Here is a 24,721-nt window from a genome sequence, read left to right as displayed (position 1 = left end):
TGCTTTATATTTAATAATCTTGTCATATTTGAATCTGCAAAGTTAGCTGTCATGAAGTGGAGCAAAAATGATAATTTATAATAGTGGGGCAATATAAAGTGGCATACAACGGAATTACAGTACAAGTGCCTAAAAACTGTTGTCAACACTGTAAACTTGCACTACAGTGGAAGTAATAAGAACAAACACAATAGCTCATGATTACCATGCATTTTATTGGAAATGAGACAAACAAAACACAGGTATTGCAAGGTCAACATTTAACCTAACATCATTACAAAACCAAAAAAAACTTCATACAAAACATCCAAACAAAAATTCTCCAAATGCTCAAACATAAATAAAGACAAAATGCAGTTATTAATCTTTATTAAAGTTGTTTTGGCTAAAATTGTTCAACAGTTCTGATCAGGTTACATTCATATGTAAACATTGGTATGAGGCAAGACATTGGAAAACCAACTACAGTTCCCATCCTTCCATTGCATCTGTAACAGTAAAATGCTGCTGCAGGACTTGGAGGTAGCCCCTGTCTATGCTGGTTCAAACACAACATTTTGTCTGTGATCAGAAGATAATTTGACAAACTGCTCATTTACAGGCAGCTGGCTTTCACCCTGCTTTGTTTTTGGTCGAGGACATTAACACTATAAAGGAGTGTCACAGGGGGCATGTCATGTCCTGGTCCCACAGAGATGAATATTAACATATATATCAGCTTTGCAAAAAAACTAATTTCACTTCCACCTCACCATCTTCTATACACTGTAGCATCTTCTACCTCCAACTGCAATGATTGTTTGATCCAGGGCACTTGTGACAAAATACATTTGGAAGAGGAAAACCTTTCTGGGAGCTACATTTGATTTTATAGTTTCTATTAACACACATGGTCCATCTTTGATACACTGGTTTCAAATGAACTCGCCACAAGAAGAAAAGGCATGGACGGGAGTTTTTGATTTAACTATAATAAACATTTACACTGGTACATACTGTACCTACCCAGTTCCTTTCCCAGAAATGAGCAATGTGGCCTTTTCTGATGGAAAATCATTACTGAGACAAATTTGGGGACTGCAATTGCAACAGGGCAATCATATATATATGTTTTTATAAATAATGCTATGGCAGGATAGAGTAACACACATATACCTTTGCTGAATCCTTTTTTTGACACCATTGCACCGTTCTAGTCTGGGTTTCTGCATTGGCCTTAAGTCAGCTCACTTAAGGCCAGACTTAAAGCTGACTGGCTTACGATTCAAACACAAGGGCTTGTAATTAAATGGCGAGAATTTGGAAATTTAATCTTTAACATTGCTTCCTCTTGTCTTTTACAACTGTTTGTTTTTCAATGTTGTTAAGGATAATGGATAATGAGCTGCAACACAAAAACACACATGGGTTACTGTATATTATGTCATAGCTTCTTCATAAGCCCATCAATTAATACTGTAATGTTTTCATATTGTATATTTCACATCCCAAGAGCTGCTATTTGGTAGTGTTGGACTTTTTGAAATCCTATCTCGATTTAGTTTGATTGACAGTTAGGGCAGTCAGGCTTTCCCACGGAAAAGGCATCCTTGTCCTCCCGCTTTCCTCCTTTTGTCTGAAACCAAATACTTGAAAATCCTCTAACCTCACACCACTATCTGTCTCCAAGAGCTTCAGGATATATCCAACAATAAAGGATGCATTCTGAATTATGTTCTTAGTGTATCAATTGTAGGATTTAGAGCTCTGTTTGGGCCCTGGGTCTCGCTTTGCCACCTCTGCATGGTCTGAAGGTCCACATGGTTCAGTGGCAGGGCCTTCAGGCCTGGAGGCAGACAGTGTGCTGGAGGAAGCTCCAGCTCCAGGGTGCAACACCGACTGCCCTTGCTGAGTCCCAGGGTTGATCTTCTGGTCAGTCAAAGGGCTGGTCAGGCCCAGATTGGACAGGGCATCTAGGGTGCCGTCTGGGTCCACCATCATGTCGATTACTGATAGATGATTGCAGAACATTTAAAATTAGCATTCCTGAATTTAACACAGCTCCAAACAGCACAAAAAACAGACGCTTGTAATTGTATGTGTCATAGTTCACTAAACACATTACATCCATACCGAGCAGTTGTCTCTCCACTCTCTTCAGGTCTTGAATAATGCTTGATATCTCCTGTTAAGAGAACATAAATAAAAAATCAAGACCGGCAGAGGATGTGATTAAGTACGTGAAAGTTCGTACACCAAATAAATCAACTGACTTCATCTCTTTGTTGCTGCAGGAATACATTTGGAGACATGCCGTGTACACTCAGTAATGCTTTATGAGCACTGTGACTGTTTGGTGGATAGACATAGCTCTTCAGGGGTTCACATGAGGCCAGACTGGGTTAAATGCAGAATTTATGACTACAAAAAAAGTTTTGTGGACTTTCTGCACCCACAACAGCAGCTTGTAAGTCTTTTATCTTCATCAAAACAATTATATTTAGTGTCCTCTCCAAAAAGGGAATTTGCAAGGTAATCTAAATGGTATGTGCAAGACTGAAGTATGTTTGATTTGATCCCCCTGACAGCTGTAATGCTGTCAGCACTCACTGTGATTGCTTCAGTAAGTAATCAGATATTGTGTGGTTTGTAAAACACAGAGAAATGGAAGGAGTGGATTTAACACTGTATGCCATTAATCCCATAAACTAATGGATTACTGACATAAACAAATTCTTGATCAAAATATTTTCAGTACTGTGGCCAAATCAAAGTGCCTTTCGTTTTTGTATTAATTTATGCCAAACTAATGCCAAAATGCAAACATTATGCTGATTAGATTTCCCTGAAATTCGTCTGTCTGATTACTGTATTAAAATAGCTCACAATTAAGAAGCAAAATGCACTTATTTACACTTGGAAAAAATATGTGTGTGCAGATTTTGTTTTAAAAGAGTCAACACCTTGTGCAACCCTTTAGTGTTCTTCCAAACACATTATAGTCAAATATATAGTAGCTATGAAGTTATGAAGACAGAATAATCACCCGCTAACACAGGTAACATTTGCTATTTTCCGTGACAATCTCTCTTTAGAGCTGCCAGCCATGGTTATTACTACATGGTCATTCAAGCATGACTTTAAAATGAACAGTCCACACTTTTTTTAAACAAAATATTCTGAGCTCGTACTACGAGCCCACACAGTCTGAAACAATAGCTGATGCTGTGTGTGAATACTGGACCTGCTGGCACTAGATTACAGATTTAGGAATCACCAATCATCAAGTGATAACCTAATCCTGAGGAGACATGAAAGTTTAAACCAAATTTTATTGCAATCCATACAACATTAGTGAGATTTTTCAGTCTGGAAAAAGGTGTGTCGACCAACATTGCCACCCCTGGAGCCATGCATGGCTATAAATATTACTGTCTTGTCTATTTCTCACGCACTCCAGTAGCAGATAAAACAGACAAAGTGTGAGAAGTGGACACATTCATCACCTTATTGGAGCTCTTGAGTAGCAAAGAGTCATGCTCTGCCTGCAGTTTGTTCTCAATCTCTTCCCATTTTCGTTCTTTATCCTTGAAGAGGATCCTGGAGGCCAAATTGGTATGAAAATAGATGAAAGTATCATACATAAAAATATTTTTAACACACCTCTTGATAGAAGTATTAGAGTATTAAAGTGATTTCATTCACACATTGTGGATTATAGGAATGAAAAAAGGCTTTTGAGTTGTCATCCTGCATGTGATAATGAGGAAGATATGTAGCTGGCTGTCTGTGGAAACCTTTGTGATGTGCCACTCAGACTGTCCTGGATGGCCCAGTTCTGACATAAAACACAGGCAAGAATCCTAACAAGTATATATTCGATTCTATTTTGACAGTCCAATCCTGCATTTGCCCTTTTCTCAGTATAGAGTGTTTTAAATTTACACCAAATTAAAATAAATGCACATTTCTTCAAGTAGTACCATGCTCACCTGATTTTGCAGGTTGTTTTGTCTACAGACTGACGTATCCTAGCTGAGAGTTGAGTCACAGATGCTAGTAATAAACTGTCTAGCACCGCCTGATAGACGAAAAGAAACACATCAATGTCACTTTTAATTAACAGTGGCATGCAATGTATGCAGTCAGAATTGTTGAGGAATAGAGGAAACTAGAAGCTAACACAACATTTTTAGTGATTTAGCCTATTTAAAGCTCTGACTATTCATGGACTTTGCATTAGAAAATATTCTTATTAGTTTTTCGGTCCAGTCAGAAGCACAGTTTGTCTGATGAGGGGTGACCGTGGTTGGCATGTAGGGAGCTCCCTCTAGTGGCACACTGTGGTACAGACCGACATGTTGATCTTTATTTCGACAAATGTAAAGTGTACTCTCTAACAGGAAACCATTACAATGAACCAATCAACCAATCACAGAGTGCAGATGGAAAATAAGGTTTGCATGATACTAAGCTATGTATACAAACTTCACAGTGTTTCTCCTTACTTATACTTGAAATAAAGAGTTGATTGAGAAAGACATCTACAGTTCAAACTCTGGAATAGCCCTATGTTATGCATAACATATATGTATATTTATATTGAGGATAGAGTATTGTTTAATATTGAAACAGGTACTCACATCATCTCTATTCCATGTCTGTCTGCGGATGGACCGGGAGCTCTGTCCACCAGAGCCCTGGGGTCGAAGCTCCACAGACCGCCCATTGGTTCCCATAACACTGCTGTGCTCTGCGGAACCACCCAGGTCCAAGCTGTCATCAAACACACGCTCTTCCAACTAAAACAGAATTAAAATGCATAGAAAAGAAATGTTATTTCATCAGATTCTATTTCTGGTCAAATCTACATAATTTTATCAAGAACAGATTGAATCTGGGTAGCGGCAAATAAATCTTGATATTTTGTTATCAAATCTAGCAGATGGAATAAAGAAGTTATGTTGTGGTTGTTTTATGTGTTGACTACCAGAGCTCCAGGGTCAGTGGCTGCAGGGCTGACTGAGTCAATCTCTCCTGCCACATCATGAATTTCTCTCGCAAGCATGGCTAGGTCTTTGGCTAGGTCTTGGCTAATCCTGATGAACAAACACAAATAGGAAATCACCACCTGACATTTGTTAAACCAAGTTTTCTTCTTGTTTTATTTGGTGATATTTATTTCATATACTTCATACAAGAACCCATAACCATCAAGAGCACTGCGCGACCTGAAACAAAAGTAAATACCGAAAAATACAGCTATATACTATTAAGCAGGAGAATAATGTTTGATTACTGTTATCATGACTCACTACTGCCCTCAAACTGCACTGGAGTACCTCTCACCCACGTACCTGGCTATTTCCTCGCTGTGTGCTGTCCAGTCTCTCATATACTCGTCCTGTTCCCTGGAGTGCTGCTTCAGGGAGGCCAGGCCTGCAGGATTAGGAGTTGCTGGCGCTGAACCTCCTAGCTGGGCTACACGAGTGGAAGGGAATGGCCGTGAGTGGCCCTGCTTGGACATGTGGCGGTTTGAGCCATACTCGTCCTCTGAGGTGGAGGCATACTCCACAGGCACGCGGCGCCACCGAGTGCCAGCTAATATGAAGAGGGAAAGGAAGTTAAGTTTAGATTGATTTTTTTAACAGCACAACAAGCTGTAAACATTTAGTTTGATATGGCAAACACATGTTTATTTAAAGGTATTAATTAATGTAACTTACATAAATATACAAGCAGTAAAAGGATCAATAGGAACATGGAAAAAACAGAATGTGTAAAAGATAATACTATTTCCAGTGGACATGTAAGTAACGTTTACTATGTAAAACACTACTTACATGACGGTGTGACATGTCCAGAGGAAAAGGTGCCTTTATTCTTGTCAGGCAGCTTGGAAGCACTGTTAGCCCTAGCTCTGGGTCCAGACACTGAGGTGACATTAGCCCCTCTCAGTCCTTGTCTGATGGAATAATCGCCTGCAGCACTCCGGGCCCCCAGACCTCTCCTTGTCACAGTGGCCTCTGAGTCACTCTGAGCTGACGGAGACCCCACCCTCGGCCTCCTAGGCTGTGCCAGAGCCTCTATTCTGGACATTCCCCTTCTTGCCATACCAGTCCTGGACGTGGAACTTGCGGTAGAGGCCTCAGAGGCTACCGACATCCGGTCAAGATCAGCAGGTTCAGTGTCTGATGAGTCCCCTAGCCGGGCTCGTCTCAGCAAGGAAGCCCTGGTGGGCCTGGGCTTGGGAGCACTGGCGGTTTTATTGGCTGCAGAAGAGCCTGGGGCCTGGGTGATTTTAGCCCGACTAGACTTGGTGCTAGCTCCCACAGCCTGGGCTCTGGTATGTGAGCTTCTAGATTCCTGTGTAGAGGTGGGCTGGGAGTCAGAGAGGAGTGAGTTGGAGTTGACGTCATCATCAGTGAGGTCCAGGGAAGTCCAGGGGCGGCTTGGCTGTGGAGGACCAGATGCCCTAGTCTTGACCCTCCTGTCTTGGGTCTCCCGGGCCCCAGAGGGGCCTTTGCTGGATGAACACACTATCGTTCTCTCCTTCTGCTGTGCTGCAAGAGTCCGGCGTTTCTGGACTACTTTTTTTGCTCCGTCAGCCTGGCTCACTGTGCTGGTCGTGTCCACGTCTGACTCTGGTGACATGGAGCCTTCAATGGACTGACTTGGTGGATCACCTTGGTCTGAAACAGTCGTCTCTAGAAAGGCTGCCACAGCTTCTGAGTCTTTCTGGATAGTGGCGCTGTCAATTCCAGCCTCCCTGCTCTGAGTTCTGCTGCGTGTGAGCCCATCGATACGAGGTATGAGCTCAATGGGCACGTTAGAGCTTGGTTTCTCCACAGTAAAACTCTCCTGCCTCAACAATGGTTTCCCACTACTTTCCCTAGCCTTCTCCTCTTCCTTTTTCCTCCTCCGTGCCTCCTCCATCCTTTTCTCTCCACTGGTCAGTGGACGAGGGGGGAGCTTGGCCAACACACCTGTCTTGCCTGATGTCCCACCACCACTGTCCTGCGACTTTGCTGGTGAAGAGCGACTGGGGCTGCCGCTGTGACTGCCCATACCTCCAGTGCCATGAGCAGACCGATTCTTTCCCCTGGTCATCTTCTCCCCCTGGTTCTCCTTCTCTTGTAGCTCTGTGTCTTGTTTCTCCCCCATATCTGCACGCAGGCCTGATCCTGGGGTCCTCCTTCCTAGAACAAGCTCCTCACCAGGCAGCTGAGGCAGGGTTCTCCTCTTACGTTCTGTGTAGCCAGATGAGGCAAAAGAGGCTGAGTGGCTGGACTCACTTATTTCAGCTGAAAGGAGAGAAAAACATCTTATTAGTAGGGGGGTAAAACGCAACCAATTCAATATTCAGTAATGTTTAGTAAAATTAGCATACTAAGGTTTCGCTTTTAATTAAGTCACTTAAACTTCACGTACCTCTGTCCTCTGTGACCATGATGTGACTCTCCCCTCCAGATCCCTCAGGGTCTGTCCTAATGTGACTTGCAGCCAGAGTAGCCCACTGTGAGACCCACCGAGGACCACCCACTACCAGTTCCTCAGGTAGAACCTGGATATGAAAGATACAAGAGAAAAAATATAGTGTTTAACCAGTATTTTCTCCCTCATGCCAACTTTTTGGTTTGAAGTTAAAGGCTTTGAATTTTTGCACCTCTGTCTCCATGCGTCCAGGCTTTCCTCTGTCTCCAGTACCAGATCTCTGGGAGGTGAGCCTCTCTCTTTGGTCAGCACTCCCCACCCTGGACACACACACAGCCTCCTGCTCATCCACACCAAACACCTGCAACATACACACACGCAAAGGTGAACAAGCATACACATACATGTATGAAAAGGACTATAAAAATCTAGAAAAAGGGCTTTATTTTAAGTGTCTTCTTCCCCACCTTGTCAATCATTTTCCTAGCCTCTTCCTCTTCATGATCTCCATTCTCCAGCTCAATGGTATAGGTCCCTCTGTCACTATAATCATCCCCATGGTGATAGCACTCATCACGGCCACTCTGCTGATGTGGTGCCTCTCCACGTCGCCTCTCCACAAATCCACTTGCCACTTTGGAAGTTGAAGACTTGCGACGACGAGCAGGACTGTCTTCCTCTGCGAAGAGCCCCTCTGGTACGTTAGCACGACCCTCTCTGATCTTCATCCCTGCTCCGCCCCAGAGTCCCCACGAGCGTTCCTCCATTGCTGCAGCCCTGCGCTGATCTCCAAGTGCATTCTCCGAGTCGCTCTGCGTTCCGTCCTCATGTTTGCTGTCTGGCATGGAAGGGTTAGAGAAGAAGGTAATGGGTCACAATGTGAAGAAAGAGACAAGGAGTTAAAGACATGCTTTGGCTAAATTAAACTGAAGTTAAAAATCAAGTAATTCACAAATCTTACGATAAATACAGGTACATTTCCTGCACAAATGCCTGCACATACACACCTTTAAGACTCTTCAGTTGTACAGGCACATCACTCTTCACACTTTCCCCATCATCCTCTGTAACTGTATCTTTCAGAGCCAACGGCAGCTCATTTTGGGCCAGCCAGTCTGCAACTTTGACCTCTGCAGCTACCATGGCTGTCTGAAGCGGACTCAGCTCCTCCCCGACGGCCCTTTTAGGACGTGGCCTGGTCTCTGGTCCCACCTTCGCCACTCGATCTTTGACAGTCACTTTACCTGTTGCCCCAGGGTCAAACTCAATGGTGAAGGATGCGTGTCCATGGCTGGGCTCTGCAGCAGAAGACGCACCAGCCTCTTGTTCTTGTGAGGGGGCTTCAGCACTCACTGTACCTGCTGAGGGAGTTTCCTTGGTGGGGATCTCAAAGTAGCTAGGCTCCTGATTGGAAGCTGTTTGGAGGGCAGACTTTGGGACCTCTGTACTTTTCTTGGTGTCTGTCAGAATTAAATGTATACAGAATGTATTTATGACCACAAAGTCTATTAAACGTAAGGGAAATAGTACTATTATTATTAAGAGTTAACATATTTAAGCTATTAACAGCCAAATTGCAACAGTCTTTCAAATAACACAATTCACATGAATTACTACCTTAACTACACCATAAGATGACATAAAGTAGTATTTTTGCAGCATTATAAATACCTGTTTCAGTTTTTTCCCGCTTCCGATCTAAGCCCTTTTCCTCTGGCCTCCCATGTTGCTGGTCATCTGCCTCTCCATCTCCCCACCAGGCAGGCTGGCCATAGAGTGGCGTGCCTCTGTGAAACACTGCTAGGTCCCCTGGCGAAAACAAAAATTACTTGACATTGATAAGAACCTTTAAAATGTCCTTTCTTAGACTTATAGTGTTGTGTGTTCATATGTTATAAACTATTCATTAAAGACAGAGTAAGTAGGATTTCCCTAAAAATCAATATATAAACTTACACAAAAATAATCCCCTCTTAATCATCACTTCTAGTAGATCATTGATCTACTAGCAAAGTTAGGACTCTATAGAAAATCTAGTGACAGTCTTTTTGACCAAGTGTATGGCTGAGCTACACACAGACCAGAGGCAACAGTAGACAGGATGAGGAGCGGCTTTAGCTACATTCTCACAAAAATCTTCACGCAGGGTTGTGCAGCGGTGTGGCCGTGTTTGTTTGTGCGAATGTAGCTAAAGCCACAAATAATATTTAGTTTTTCCGATTCACTACTTTATTCTTGCTAACGCTGCTCCCTCTCTTCATTCACTCTCTAGTTTGCTCCACCACAGCTGCTTTCACTCTCTCTCTCCTTTGCTTGTTGTGCCAGGGAGAAGGAGCCAACTTTGAATCGTGTGTTTACGAACAGTAACGGACAAACTTGGGTTGACTGGGGGGTTTATAATACAATGTCACTCTGTTGCTAGATTGTTATTTTGTTTTCCTTTTAACAGACAAACCAATAAGCTGTTTAGTCTATAAAAAGTCAGAAATTGTGAAAACCCCAAGATGGTCCCAATATGAATAAAGATGAATAATGAAAATGAAAGATGAAAATTGCTTTTGTCGACCAATAGAACAAAACTCACAGATCTAAAACAGAGAAAAGAACTTAATCCTAAAATTGAGACACAAACAAAATCGGCAGTCTGTATTGATAAATGACTCAAAATTGTTGACAAATAAATTATTGACCCAAAAACAGTTTGAACAAACCTAACGATCAATATCTTATCCTAAGACTCTGAAGAAAGTGGCAATTGAGACAATGATTGAGACAAACTACAATGATTTGTAGGCTTGTAGCCTGTGTCCACTGCATCCTTGGACATTCTCACCTGTCGTCTTATCCTCCACCCTGCTGGCCTCGGGGGGCTTGGCGCCGGCCCCCTCACACACTGGTGCTGTTGCAGCCTCGGAGGGTTTCACCTCAGACTTAGAAAACTCCCCCTTTGTAGGTTTTTTCTGGTTCAGCTGAAGCTGACTGCTGAACTTCTCATGCTGACAGACAAGGAGAGGAGAGGAAGACAAGGAGAGTTTGGAGAGAAAGAGACAAAAACACCAAATGCTGCTAAATCTATAGAAGAGCAGCCAGATTTTCTTTATTGAAAATTACAAAAAACATTCAGGTTTCACACATACCTCCAGGCTCTCTGTCATAGCATACCATATAATTGAAGAGACATTCTGAATATTACAGCTGAACTTTTATCTTCCCCATTAAGATGAAACCTGTCTTTTCTACAGCTACCTTTTAATTAAATAAAATCCACTTCTCACAATGATGAATTAATACACAAGCTTTCTGGCTGTACTGTTTTGAGACGGCATATTTACTCTGTCCACTAACATATGAGCTCTGGCTGTTTCTCACTACATGCACAACATGCTGTCTAACCTTGAGGGCCTCCTCTGGAATATGCATCTCTCCTCGAACCACAGTGAACAGGTTGGTATGTAGGCCAGGTTAAGGTAAAAGACGATGAGCTCTTAGGGGTGAGAAACATGCACTGATAGCCTTATGTATTATGCAGCAGGCAGAGTGCATTCACGTCTATTCAAAAACAGATAAAGTTACACTGTTGTTCATGTACACTGACCTTGTGCTGCATGTCACTGGGTTTCACTGATATACAAGACCATATTCAAAGGATATCATATCCAAACCTCAATTTGTCATCCATTTTCAGTGTGACGTAGATTTGCTCCTGTATCCTTACATCATTGACAAATGTCTGCAAACAAAAGCAGAGTGTGATTAAGAACACCTAAAAACAACCAATTACCAAAAGTTTCAATCAGATGCTTGGTCACAATCCTTGTCTAGTTTCTTATTCTTGAAACAGATATTTCCTGATTACATGTTATTTTTACTATCTGTATTTTGGCATAATTCTTGTCTGTGTTATGACAACATTACCCATGAAGAAGTTAAACTTATTCCATTTTTGTAAAATACTTAAGCTTTCTTAGCTAAAGAAATAAAACAAACTTTTTTTGACAAATTTAGTTATATAATTTAGAGGTGCTGAATCATGAACTTTAGAAAATAATTTAAAGATCCCCTCCAGACATGTTTTAAGACATTAAAAAAATGCCCTGCTTGGAATAATCATTTGTACCTGATATGGTTTTTCCGCATGAAAAGTTCAGTTCAACTAATTCAAAATGGCTAAAACCACATCTACTACCAAAATCCAATATATGCAAATATTTATTGTTTCAAAAGTTAAATACCACACAGATGTCTCCTACTTCACTGAAAACATTCTCAGGGTCAGTAAACTGGAGGCTTCAAGTTTCTACATCACACCTGTGTAAAATGCATGTTAGACCAGGATTGGCAGATTTATCACAGACGTATAAGTCTTGGTGAGAACTGAATAACTTCCCCACCTTCAGCAGATTAATTTGAAAATAAACTCACATACATCATTCTGCACAGTGAAACATCCAACTGAAGTAACAAGAAGACATTTTTGGAGGGGGACTGTATAGAGATGTATATGATGCACTGGAATCAGGCAATTGCTTGATGACATATGTATAAATGCATAAAGAATCTTGTTATAATACAGTCTGTCCCTTACTATACCAGAGATTGCATATATTGAATATCGTAGATAAATAAAACACTCACCCCATTTAAGCTGCCCAGGTCTTTGACTTTATGTTCATCTGTATTCGGCTCATAGTTGATGACGGCGTGCTGTTTGTCCACACTGCGGGACTAAATCACACAAAATCCAGTCAATCACTGTAATCCACGCTAATCTCAGCACTTCAGACAATAATCCAGCCACATGAAGAATGACATCTCAGAGCTTGCGTCTGGAGAAGTGAGAGTAACGTACCTGCAGCATCAGCTCACAGTCGTCCCTCCCCACAAAGATCATCTCCCTGGGGAGGCGATGACGCGTCCCGCCGCCGCTCACCAGGAACCAGGAAGTCAGACTCATCTCTGCCTCACTAGCTCACCTTTGACCCTTAATGCATCCTGCTGAAAACAGGAAGAGTGATAGGTTACGGTTATCCATCTATCTGTACATCTTTATGAGTAACACAAAGATACGTTCTTAGAGTGCTAACAGGCATGAATGAGGCCTTACGCAATTACAGAAAGAAAATAAACATCTGTGTATGACTGTGCGTGTGTGTGTCACATGCACAGTAGCTATTTCAGGTATCACCCGAGGACACTGACATGCCTATCTCTCCCTGTAGTGCAGCAAACAACATGAAAGAGGAGCTATAAGTGTAAAGATTCACTAACAGTTCACAGAATTCCAGGCATCTGACTAACTCCCAAATTGAATTGCTCTGCAGAGTCACCCAGCAACCAAATCCAGCGCCACACCACTGAAATAATAGAGGAGTTGGTTATATTACAAAGCACTGAAGCAGAAGAAGGGAGTGAGGATGACTAGGGGGTAAATTATGAGACACACATCCAGAAAGACAGAGATAATGATACATGTACATTAGGACAGATAATTTAATAGGATGCTGTGCAGAAAGTCAGAGAGAGAACACACACACACACACACACACATTAGCACACACAGGCCAGAAAAAGGCAGGAAGTCAGGGAAACAGACAGAGAAAGATAAAAAGAACAATAACGTTTTTACTTAAAAGCCAACATCTCTCCTCCCCATGATGCTCTCATATGATTTCTATGCAGTTGTCAGATTTGCCATTCACATGAAACAGCACAACGGCTCTTTTCACTGAGACCAACAGCCGGTCCTCCTCCCTCTGCAAGAGCATCATCAGCACACGGGCCTTGCTGACTCACGCTCTGGAGGAGCCATGTAGGTGATTTAAGAGGATTTAATTACGCACACTTTGTCATATCTGTGGCTCCTGTTTGTACATCAACTCAATCCCAAAGGGACTTGACAGCCTTCCCCCACCCACCTCCCCCGTTCTCCCTATGGAGAAATAGACGGGTTAACCCTTTTCGTGGCCTGGCTTCATACTGGCCCAGATTTCTCTTATATAGACGCTTGATCACACACGGCTCCGTACACTCTCGGATAAAAATCTCTTCTCTGCAGATGACAACACATCAAGTGTGCAGTAGGCAACCGATGGGTTATAGCCGGCCAATGACAGAGCCTGAACATTAGCCCAGTTAGGCCATGTCTCAGTCCGGCGTTCATCATGAAGCCATTCAACAATGACACCGTTATGGAGAGAAAATATTCAGTTAAAATAATCCAATGTTATAAAAATACCATGCAGATTGTGGCACACATACATATAGCCACTGTGTGCCTGCTACAGTGTGGGTGTTTATTACCGACATGTCATCTGAAGCGCATTGATCCTTGACGTTCAGGATATCCCTCTTCATTTACGCACGCTCTTTAAGCCAAACAGAGGCTAATTTAGACCGATCCACGACAACAGCTTTCACGTGTTATTGTAAATAAGGTTATGGAGGCTGTCTCTGCTAATGTGCAGCCAAGGCTCTCCTCCCGTTATGGAGGACATATAGGTTTGTCGCACAAAACACAGCGATGCTCATTTCCCCCGTCTCCATCCTCAGCGCGGAGCGAGCAGCACCAGACAGCCGGGTCGGCCCTGTCGGACGGAGGGACGGAAATGTCACTCACCAGGTGCTCTACGGGCGATCAGCATCCGATATATAGACGGTTATGAACAGAGCCGCTGCTGCTGCTCCTGCAAGCCCTGCTGCCCAGCCCAAGCTCCTCCAACAGTGTTGTGTCTTGGCCTCACGGTGGCGCTACATGCTCATAAAGAAGGAGCACATGAGGTTATGTAATACGATGGTGACAGCAAACCGTGAGTGGCCCATATTGTAGTGATTGTGGATTTTACACAATGTTTTTAGATAAGCTGTATACAGGCTTATATGGGCCTATAATGTTATTGTGTATAAGAGTAAGCATGAAACAGTAGATTATGAGAGAATGTTAGATTTATTTTGTTGTTATAATAATTATATATAGATATTTGTATCCAACACTTTTTAAATAGAGAAAACTATGTTAGGCTGTAGAGTAACCCATTTGAATAGCAGCATTAGCCTATTAGTAATTTATTAGTTATTTTAATTATTATAATTACATTGTGGTTGGCACTCGGACAAACAATCTAATTCAGTGCAATTCTGAAGCCTTTAGAAACATTTTGATGGCTCAGCTCAATGCTCTGTATAATCATAACATGCTCGCATTATGATCTGCATTTGGAGTCAGTCTCGTATTGAAACACTAGATGGCGCCAGAGTATTGCACTGTGATGTGGAAGCGGGCTCAGAGACCGTTCCAGAGTCTGATCAATAATGAAGCTCTCATTGCACCAAAACAAATAAATAAATAAAAGACTAAAGACTAAAATTCACACTTAAAAAATAATCAAATTAAATCAAATCAAAACAAACCAGTATTGAGCACTTATGAATATTTTCCTCACCAATATTAAACGTGGGTTAAGCAATGTGAATTATCTCTCCATATTGTTGTTAATGGGCCCTCATCTGTATTAAGTTAGAAAGGGGACTTTTACAGTCTGCATATGACTAATCTGGCTCAAACTCAGTCTGTTAGAACTTTATTTAATATGCTATGAAACCAAACCGGGTAATATTTTATCTGGTTTGTCCCCAGGCAGATAGTTTATTGTTTATTTAGTATTTGTAACATTTGCTTACAGCAGATTATCTATCTCTATCTCTAGTATATGTGACAATTCAGGAAATGTTTTTTGTGCCTAAACCTAACCAGACCTTAATTTGTAAAACAGCTGAATGGTTGAATCTCAACTATTAAGCTGCTGAAATGTTACAGTTACATTAGAAACTGTGGGCGGACTATCCAAATAAAGTGGAACCTCAAACAGATATAAAAAGAAAAACGAATCTTTTGTTTAGGTTATTTATGTATGAAGTATTATATACATATAACACCAATTAAATAAATTACCTTCTAGCTTGAAACCGTTGAGATTCCATTACATCAGCCTATCATTTAAAGTGCAGCCACACTTCATTTAATCCTCATTAATCCTCGAGCATTTTTTTCTTCCTATACCTTTATTTTAAACATTATGCTGTGTAGGTTCAGCCAACACAGTCGAACAATGCGGGAGGATTATACCAGATGTACCAAAATTGTTCAAATGATTTTGCCATAATGAGTTTACTGTTTTGGCTCCCAGTTTCAAATGTCTAATTATTTGCCTGGTTGCATGCGGTTGTAAATCCGGACGTCTTTACTGTCCCAGCTCCTGTACAGTAAAGGCTATAACATCACAATAAAACTATAAAAAAAAAAACTCTACAGAGACGCTAAATCATTCGAATAGGCTATATATATTACAACACTATAATAGAAGAGCAATGCCCCTGTATGGCTTTGAGTGTGAAGATTAGGCTTTTATTTTTGTTGTCATAAGTGCTTATGGCCTATTATACTCTGTTAAGAAATGTGTCTGCTTATCTATCACATAGACAGCCTTTCAGGTGGAAAGATTAAGATAACCTCGGAGAACAAATCGTTGCTTCAACACACTGTTTAACACAACCAAATCAAATTATGTTGCAGCCTGTAAATCAAAAGACATTGGATTGTAAATCTGGTAAATCATTTTTTTGCGTAGTTTTTTTAGTTCAACGTGTTCACACCCGGTTTATTTTATATAGGCCTAGCATTAATATTAATTTGATATTATCTTATTCTCTTGCGAGTTCACATTTGCATTGGGACATCCTCTCCAGAAAAACCCAGTAAATCGATTTACATTACAGCCTACATATAAACCCGTATAACAGACCTTCTTCTCATAGAAAGCTTTAACCTCACAAATGAAACACACTGAACAAAACAAGTAGAAAATAAACAAATAAAATGTAATGGAGGTAATAATTATAATTAAATAAAAACACTTTATCCGATCTTCGTGTAAGAATACACTCTTCGGCCTGGATGGTGCATTTACATAGTCACTGCATATTCATATCAGCCTGAACACAAACTCTAATAAACATGAATGGAGCTTCATCCTCCACCACACCTCTGCTACATTACGCTCTTCGCTTCATGCGCTTTCTGCCGCTCCTCTACTTCCTTGGATAACTCTTCCTCTCTCTTCTCTCTCTCTCTCTCTCTCATTTTCTCTCTCTCTCTCTCTCTCTCCGCTTAGGCCAGCCCCCTTTTGATGCCCTTCTGTCCATTAAGGTGTCTTCGGAGGTTCAAAATCCCCCCCCACACTCACTACCTCCTCTCCTCTCCCCATAGGTAGTCATAATTGAGTAGTCCATTGGTTTTTATTATTGGCTGTCCTCCACCCACTGGCAGGCTAATCGCATCGCCCAGTTGTACTGTCTCAGTCCGTCACATCTCCTGACGGTTGCAATTCGGCAGGAAGCTGAAGCCAGCGGAACGTCACGTCCGCACTTGAACTTGCAACTCAGGGGGGCTTCGCCGTACCCCCATCACTCTCTCTTCGCGAAAAAGTCATGAAGAGGTTCGCACAGCCCGTAGCGCGCTACGCCTCCGCCTCGGTGTGATCTGCAGTTCATGCTTTTCTTTCTCCTCTCTGGATGTCAGACGCATCAATGAAGATATTTCATTTGGAGTCTACCTTGTAGGAACGGATTTCCCAATGTGAACTCAGCTGAAAAGCTGCCACTGAACCAACATGTCTCGCCGCAAGCAAGGCAAACCTCAGCACTTGAGCAAACGGGAGTTTTCGCGTAAGTGGAGATGAATCGCATTTTGACATAATGTAGCTGCTCGTGTCTCTCAACGAGCCACCACTTGTGTTTTTTGTCATATAGGGGCAACTTCCTTGGGGAATGTTAATGGGTAGGATACGGCCACGTACGGACCGCCGCTGTCCTGAGTGAAATTACAAAAAACGCAAACATATCAAAGAGTACAGGTTCTTTTAAAATTGGTGATGGGATCCTCTGCTGGAAGTTTTCAAACAACGTGACAGCGAGCTTGAACTTGCGTTGTATAACGCAGCCTTCAAGGTTTCTTTCGCCATTAAAGGGCATGCATGGGCTTTATGGCCAGAGACCTTTGGCTATATGAAGGCTGCCCATGCACACTGTTGCCATTCGCGGACAAGTTTCCAGGTGTAATGTGCAGAGCCATTCCTCTAAAAGCCTCACACTCTTCTTTTAGTTTTTAGACTGTATTTACAGAGGTTTGAGCTGCTTTGGACACGGGGAAGTGGTGTTTACATACCCACTTGTCCACAGCGCAGAGACCTCGTGTGCGTTACCAAGGAGGAATATAGTTTTTGTGCCACAATTTCCTCACAGCTGCTGTTTGAACACCGTGTTTCCAATACGCAGCAGGTTACCCAGTGCCATTTTCAGATATATGATATGTTAAATATAAATCCACAGGAAACTCCGTGCGGGATAGTGTTTTACAACTATGGAAGACAAACGCCGTTTTACGCGTGTGTGATAAAATTACAGTGCATTGATTGAGATCGTATGATATGGTGTCCGCGCTGTCCAGTTATATTTATGTTTGCAGGAGGATTATTTCTCACCATCCGCCTGATAACAACAGGAGCCGCTTTATCAATACACTCTTCCGCACGCCAGTGAACGCACAGACGTCTCCCAATATACAGTGTTATAATTTAAGTTTTAAGTGGAGATTAGGAGCTGCCTATTTCTTTTGTCCTTAATTATTTTGGTCGTAAATGTCTCTCTGCGTGCTGTTCCCATTTGGGTTGAAACCAATTATGCTCTCGCAACATGTATGCCTTCATTTGTAGGATAATTGTCAAAAGGTTTGTCAGTGGGGGGCGCAATATGATTGTAGTCCTGTAGGCCACTTATGAACTTGAACTTGATCCACTTTTATGCCTGTGCTGCTCGACCAAGCGCACACAGAGGATCGTTTTAGCAGAAATAAGTGATTGTATATTTTATGTTAATGCTCGTGTGTGGTTTCCAAAGGAGAAAGAAAGGACAGTGAGGTATTCAAAGAGAATGCAGACACAAGGTGTTTTAAAGATAAGCAGTTAAAGGCATGTTTGGATGGAACAATTTACAAATGTAAATACATAATATAAAAACTTTTTGTTTAAACTGGCAGAGGTTTCATTTAACCTATTATTTCTATTTTTGGCTCTGACCCAGATCCATTCAGTTCAGTCAGTTCATTTAGTTTGGAATAATAATTATGCTTTTATATATTCCTATTATTCATATTTAAACAACAAAATACTACACACTTATATAATAATTCTGATTTGGGGCCAATTTTGAGCTTTTAAAGTAGCAAAGGGACACTTTATTTATACAGGCGGATTCACATGCTTCATACACTGATTTGTGTTTTGAGTGAGTTGAAATTAAATTATTGATCCACTGTTATAACAGGGAGTCATGATAGTCTAAAATAGCAAAGCAAGAAGCCTTATGATTTCCCTGATAGTGAAACAGACCGACTCCTGTAGCCCAGTGGGAAACACTGACCTAAACTACTTTAAATTCTGGCGCAGTCAGATGTCTGAAAAAAGGATTATATTTTAGTTTTCAAAGTTATTCACATCACTCTTGCATGGCATCAAAATGAGATTATTTGGTTTGAAGAAAATCTTTCTACCTAACCCATCCTCACACACCTCGCCTGTGTCCATGGCATAAGCTGGTTAAGATAAGCTCCAGCAAAATAGGGGCAAATTCCCTCATCTTTAATGCAGTTGAACATACAGGTAACAGGGCCTATCTTGCATAGTCCCTCGCCACCTTCTCGTCTGACCCGACACGGAATTAAAGGTTGAACCGGCGGCAAGAATTCATCACATCTTATCTCAACATCCCAGTCGGGGCGCCCAATGTCGTTTACCGTGTGGTTAGATTACTTCTTTTAAAATGCTTTCTCTCTCTCTCTCTCTATCCCTCACTCTTTTCTCTCTTCTCTCTCCCTCTCTGTCGGTACTTCAGGGACCTACTCCACATCCAACCCCTCAATGTCTAACCTTGGTTCACGAGATCCCAGCACTTTTAACGAAATGGGGTCCAATCATCTTGAACTCAAATTAGAATCTATTTTTTGATTCTCAGAGGTGTTAGGTTCATTAAAAAAGCGAGATTGGCAGCACAATAAAGAGGGTCAAGCAACTTAATCGTTTGGCTGCTGCCTGCGAGCTGAACATGTCAGTCCTTATCGAAGTAGTCTGTGTGCTCTTTCTTTCTCTTTCTTCCTTTTCTAAAAATATTTTTATGCACATTTTACAACATGACCTTATTCCTGTAGATGTCTGCATACATTGTGTGAGACTCAGTAATGTGCCTTTCCATCGCCTCTCCTGACAAATTTGTTTACCAGCTCTACAGAATCACTACCTCTCTTACTGAACTATACACCTCACAATCCTTTTTCTTGTCCTCCCGTCCAGCTGAGCCGCTGTCAGGTGTTTTGCCAGAGGAAGACTCTCAGGACTCCCCCAGGCTGGGAGTGGCTCAGGGTGAGCCCCTAAAAGGGGACCAGGACCTGCTGACCTGCGGCCAGTGCCACTCCCGCTTCCCCCTGGCTGACATCCTGCTGTTCATTGAACACAAACGGAGGCAGTGCCACGGGAGCCTCTGTACGGACAAACCTTTGGACAGGCCACCGTCCTCCCCACTTGCCTCGCCCCTCTCAACGTCCTCCTCGCACTCGCGGACCCACCATCAGCACCCGCGGAGGGTGTATCGCCCCGTGGAGGTGGCCGTTCAGGTGTCGCCGCAGGATGAGGATTGTTTATCTGCACCCTTGCAAGGAATAATCCCAAAGCAGGAGAATATCACAGGTAAACACAGTGGGAGCTTAAAATGGCTGCCACGCAAGAGTAAACAAATGAGCAAGAAAAAAAATGTGGGAAGTGAGTGTTTATGGTCTAAAGGTGTCGAGTGGGTCATGCCTTTCCGAGGTTCGTAGAGAGTTTATTTCAAAAGGGAACAAATGCTTTCTCAGATTCCCTTGGTTTTGCCTCTGGTAGTAGGGATGTATCCAATCTGCATAACGAGTGTGAAATATCTGCCGCTGCATTTAGGAGCTGTGAATCTCCCTCAGCTGAGCCATGAACCCACGAGGACCAGCCATCCTGAAAATGATTTTGAGAAAAGGAAACATTTGCAGATAGTGAAAAAGACACACACAGAGACAGACAAAGAAACTCATTATGAAAGAGAAAAAGAGAGAGGGGAAAAAAAGATGGATTTCTTTTGGTTTGTTGCTGCATCACAGATGTGCTCAGATCCTGTGGCCTCCACATTCTCTCTCATGTGGTGGTGAGAGATGTATCTCTATCCCTCCCTGGCTTATTGCGCTGCCATATCTCTCCTTCCCTCAAATATGCGCCTGCAAAGGCTCACTCTGATGCTAAAATTAAAAAGAGATAGAAAAGAATGTAATTATGCTGAACTGTCAAGGAAGAAGCATTTATTTGAGGAACCCTACAGCCACTAATTGTCAGTGTTTTCCTTGATTTGAGTAATTAAGGACTTCTTAAGGCGGCTGGTTTGTTGTTTGTCCACCGGGGCTAAATGAGGCTGGAGTGAAAACATGAGTGGCTGTGCAAACAAGCGTGGGTCCCTTATGACTGGTTTTACAGAGTAGCATTTGATTTTGACCAGCCTATTTGAATGTTTATTCATTTCCTTTAACAGAACCGATACGGTTTGCCAGATTGGCCTGATTGTCTGGGCAGTTGTGATTTAATTGGAAGCCAATTCAGGCTAAATGCACGGAGAGTAGTACTCAATAATGTGCGCCACTGTACTGTATTAGTCAGTGCCGCAGCTTTGCAGATGGCATTGTAAAGGGACCACTGTTATCTGTCGTTAGCTCGTCAGCCCACTGTCACACAGAATGACCACTGTTCATTAGTGTGTAGTTTGTTAAACATCTGCCCTGCATATGAGCGCGCACACACACACACAGAAATGTGCACACGCATCCTCACACACATACACATCCAATATGCCTCTTGGCCTTGTCAGCTGTTCGAACATGCTTTTCTTTGCTCATTTAGATCATCATGCAGTGGAGTTCACATGATATCATAAGGTCACTAGCATTGTGAGCAGAGCTTTATTTATAGGCCTTATTTCACTTGGCATTGTATAACAGTCAGGCATTTCTCTGTGTTGTAGTAATATATAATAGATTAGTTTGGTTGTGTATGGAGTGAGGTCGTATCCTGTTGTTACACCAAAACAGATTTTTTTTATAACCCCGTTATAACATTTCCTTATGTAAAAACCTGAGAGAAAGAAAACGCGAGTGTGTCAAGATTATAGATAAGCAAAAGCAGCAGTAGATTTTGGGTGAAACAGAAAGAGCAGCCACTGCGCAGGATAGACATCAGTGACATCAGTGAGTGCATAAAAGCCCCCCCCCCCAAACCGCCAAGATTGATGGATCCAGACTGGCAGTGCCAGTACGCCACCCCGTACCCCATATGCTAGCTGCCATGTTCTCTCACCCTGCTCAGTTAGAGGCTGACACTGAGATGAGGCATCTCAATACGTACTGTCCCTACATACTGTCTTCATGTCGAGTTTATTCCAGGGGTGTGTATTATATGTTACACCCTTAAAGATTTTGAACACTTGAATGAATGTGACCCCTACACTCCTCACCCTCGTCCTGAAATGTCATTCGACTCAGATGGATTTCTGTATGGACCACAGCTTATACAGACAAGAACTCGGGCTAGGTTTAGGAAAGAAGCTGCAGGACTAAAGGAGCCTGACACCCAGGATGGTTGAACTTGAAGGTGGGGCGGTGGGGGCAGTTGTCTGTAATGCACCCAGAGCTGGGGATGAAGCTGTTTCTCTCTGTCTCTGTCTTTGGGACAGCTGAGGCCGTCTGGGAGTCTCATGGCTGCAGCTGGGGCTGGGGTCTGCAGTCTGGAGCTCTGGGCCGTTAGAAGAGGGCAGAGCAGCCTGCGTGCCATCATTTGCATGATAAACAATTTAAGATATGCATAGGGACACCAGAGCTTGTCTCCAGATTATGGATGGCCCAGAAAAAGAGCAGATGACGGTTTCTCACACAAACTGCGTGACTGCAGTGTAGTGTAAGACTGGATTTATTTTACAGGATGTAATCACTATTAAACAGGCATACTGGTGAATGGATTCATAGGTTTTATTAACATTCACATGTATTGTTCTACGGCCTAATGTGGCTGTTATCAGTGCAATAAATGATTGTTTGGTCTTCCTAAACTGAGTAATTGGAGCAAGATGCTTTTCATTGTTATGATTTAGGATGCACTGCCGGCAGCTGCACTACTTTGTGTAGGCATTATCGTGTCCTATATACCATAATTAGTATTTTTACAAATCGTTTCTCCTTACTACATTTTATGAGTGTGATACCATATTCTTGAGCTCATATTGCTACATTACTGTGTCCTGTATTTATCCATCCTAGTATTAGCGCCTCTTGCCTTCTCACCAGTGTAGCCATGTGTGTTAATGAGGCCATTGTAGCCGCTGAAATCGACCACCATCTCACACTTCTGTCTCTTTCCAGCGCACTGCCTCTATTGTAACCTGGACTCTGAATCGATACTGAGTTAATTATGGCAGCCACCTTTCCCCTTTTTTTTCTATGAGGAGGAAAACATTCTAACACCGGAACCGTATTTCTTTTAACACCTCTCTGTGGCTGTAGCGTGTCTTCCCGCAGCAGTTTGCCTGTCCTGTTTGTCCCTGTGTGTTGTGGAGACAAAGGTATTTAGCAGGCTCCGTATTGGCACCGTGCCACCTTTCTCCAAACCACCAGCCCCCCTCATAAGCACACATGTATACACACTGGGTATCTGTCAGGCAGAACTGGGGGGGCTGGGCAGTGCATGGAGAGAGTGGGTGTGTGTGAGTGGTGGGGGGTGAGAGGCTCCTTGGTAGTGATATCTTTTTCTAGTGGCCAGTGTGTATGTGCGTGCATATGGGCTGCTTTTCAAGTGCCTTTGTGTTGGTAATCACTTTAATTGATACTGAAAAGGCACAGATGCATGCTATTGTAATTATTAGACACCAGCTAATATTTTCACCATAAGCACTCCATTGTCTGTGAAAACTGACTCTAATTTGATCCTACAGTGGCTCTCAGCTGTGATAAAATCGGTTCTATTTTTGGATGTGGGCTCCACTAAGTTTTAACGAAGGTGAACAAGAATGGTTTTTCGGATTAATTTTTCATCGAGGACATTTTTGTATTCCAAAGCCAAGCTCTAAACACCCACAAATGTTGTCGGTGGAGAATTCGTCAGCCTTTGTTGTTGGCTTGAGTGTTAGTGGCTCTGGCTGCATTCAAGTACTGAAGTCTAGTGGATGTTTACATCTCAAGTGTGGATCCGGTGTTAAACTAATGTATGTGCATATGTGTGCATGTGTGTGTGTGTGTATGAGTCTGGTTTTGACCACTTAAACTGTTTATAGCTTTCTCTGTGTGTGTGAGAGAGAGAGAGAGAAAGAGAGAGAGAGAGAAAGAGTGTGTTTGTGTGTGTGTGTGTGTATGTGTCGGGCTGTTTGTTAAAGCTTTACTACTCTGGGCGTGCAGGCTGAACATGAAAGGGTCTTTGACTTGGCAAGCCTCGCCTGAGGACACCCCTCTGTGGACCATGCCAGGCCAGACTTGGCACACAGTGCCTGGCCTGAGGGATGGGTTGGGCCTAAAAGTCTGTATGTGTGTGTAAGAGGGAGGTATATCTGTGTGTTAAAGCAATGTTTTGTGGGTTTACGAAGCAGGACTTATGGTGAGGTGGCTGCTAGGTGTGTGTGACTTGACAGCGGGAGTGTGTGTGTACTTAAGGGTAGGCGTGTGTGTGTGTGCTGTCCTCAGGGCTCCTGGCTTCAGCTTCCTGTGTCTCTGTTTGTCTTCTAACAACCCCAGTACCACAGCCTGAGGCCATTCAGGTGGAGGCTAGTTCAAGTATGCACACACACGGACACACACAAACATGCACACATACACAAAAAAATAGGCTCTCACAAATACATGCACCGACCCACTTACCCACCCACAAATGTACACAGACACACATCTTTTTTATAAACACAACAATGCCCCACACCCCCTTTATGAATGCATACACACACGTACAATGTGTAAACCCCCTGCTTTGAACCTGTGTTTTGTCTATAATAAATGTGTTGTGGAAGAGGCCCATGGTGTTGTGTTGTGAGTTGATGAGATCTGTCAGAAACATATGATACTTATTTAAGCCCCCTCCCCTTTGCGTCCCCCTCTCTGCTTTTTTTTCTCTCTCTCTCTCCTTTTCTTGCACACACACAGATGCATATAAACATGATC

At 42.6% G+C, this 24,721-nt stretch overlaps 2 protein-coding genes across 2 annotated transcripts in view; one reads left to right on the top strand and one right to left on the bottom strand.

Moving 5' to 3' along the window:
• Nucleotides 1-225: 225 nt before the first annotated feature.
• On the bottom strand, nucleotides 226-12,399 carry cep170ab (centrosomal protein 170Ab). The gene is made up of 18 exons (XM_035659474.1): nucleotides 12,263-12,399; nucleotides 12,049-12,138; nucleotides 11,065-11,143; nucleotides 10,807-10,865; nucleotides 10,247-10,409; nucleotides 9,085-9,222; nucleotides 8,421-8,873; nucleotides 7,881-8,251; nucleotides 7,646-7,774; nucleotides 7,411-7,543; nucleotides 5,823-7,283; nucleotides 5,337-5,580; nucleotides 4,970-5,078; nucleotides 4,623-4,781; nucleotides 3,972-4,060; nucleotides 3,486-3,579; nucleotides 2,113-2,164; nucleotides 226-1,988 (listed from the first exon to the last, which is right to left on the bottom strand). Exons 1-18 carry the CDS (start codon nucleotides 12,365-12,367, stop codon nucleotides 1,726-1,728), a joined length of 4,191 nt encoding a protein of 1,396 aa, XP_035515367.1. The 5' UTR covers nucleotides 12,368-12,399; the 3' UTR covers nucleotides 226-1,725.
• Nucleotides 12,400-16,839: 4,440 nt separating this feature from the next.
• The window catches only part of LOC118326456 (B-cell lymphoma/leukemia 11A-like), a 36,462-nt gene continuing 28,580 nt past the window's right edge, over nucleotides 16,840-24,721 (top strand). Inside the window, exons 1-2 of the mRNA XM_035659452.1 lie at nucleotides 16,840-17,133; nucleotides 19,812-20,204. Coding sequence (XP_035515345.1) covers nucleotides 17,079-17,133; nucleotides 19,812-20,204 — 448 coding nt within the window. The 5' untranslated portion in view covers nucleotides 16,840-17,078. The remainder of the gene's footprint in view (nucleotides 17,134-19,811; nucleotides 20,205-24,721) is intronic.

The sequence above is a fragment of the Morone saxatilis genome, unplaced genomic scaffold (assembly GCF_004916995.1).
Source record: "Morone saxatilis isolate NCDOM2014 unplaced genomic scaffold, NCSU_SB_2.0 Contig17, whole genome shotgun sequence".
NCBI lineage: Eukaryota > Metazoa > Chordata > Actinopteri > Moronidae > Morone > Morone saxatilis.
This window is presented reverse-complemented; position numbering and strand designations above follow the sequence as displayed.

Coding starts and splice junctions, on each gene's coding strand:
- cep170ab (XM_035659474.1), bottom strand. CDS start 12,367: ATGAGTCTGACTTCCTGGTTCCTGGTGAGCGGCGGCGGGACGCGTCAT. Junction 10,866..11,064: donor CAAATTGAGGTTTGGATATG/ATATCCTTTGAA, acceptor AACCTGGCCTAC/ATACCAACCTGTTCACTGTG. Junction 2,165..3,485: donor TACTCAAGAGCTCCAATAAG/GTGATGAATGTG, acceptor TTCTCTTAACAG/GAGATATCAAGCATTATTCA.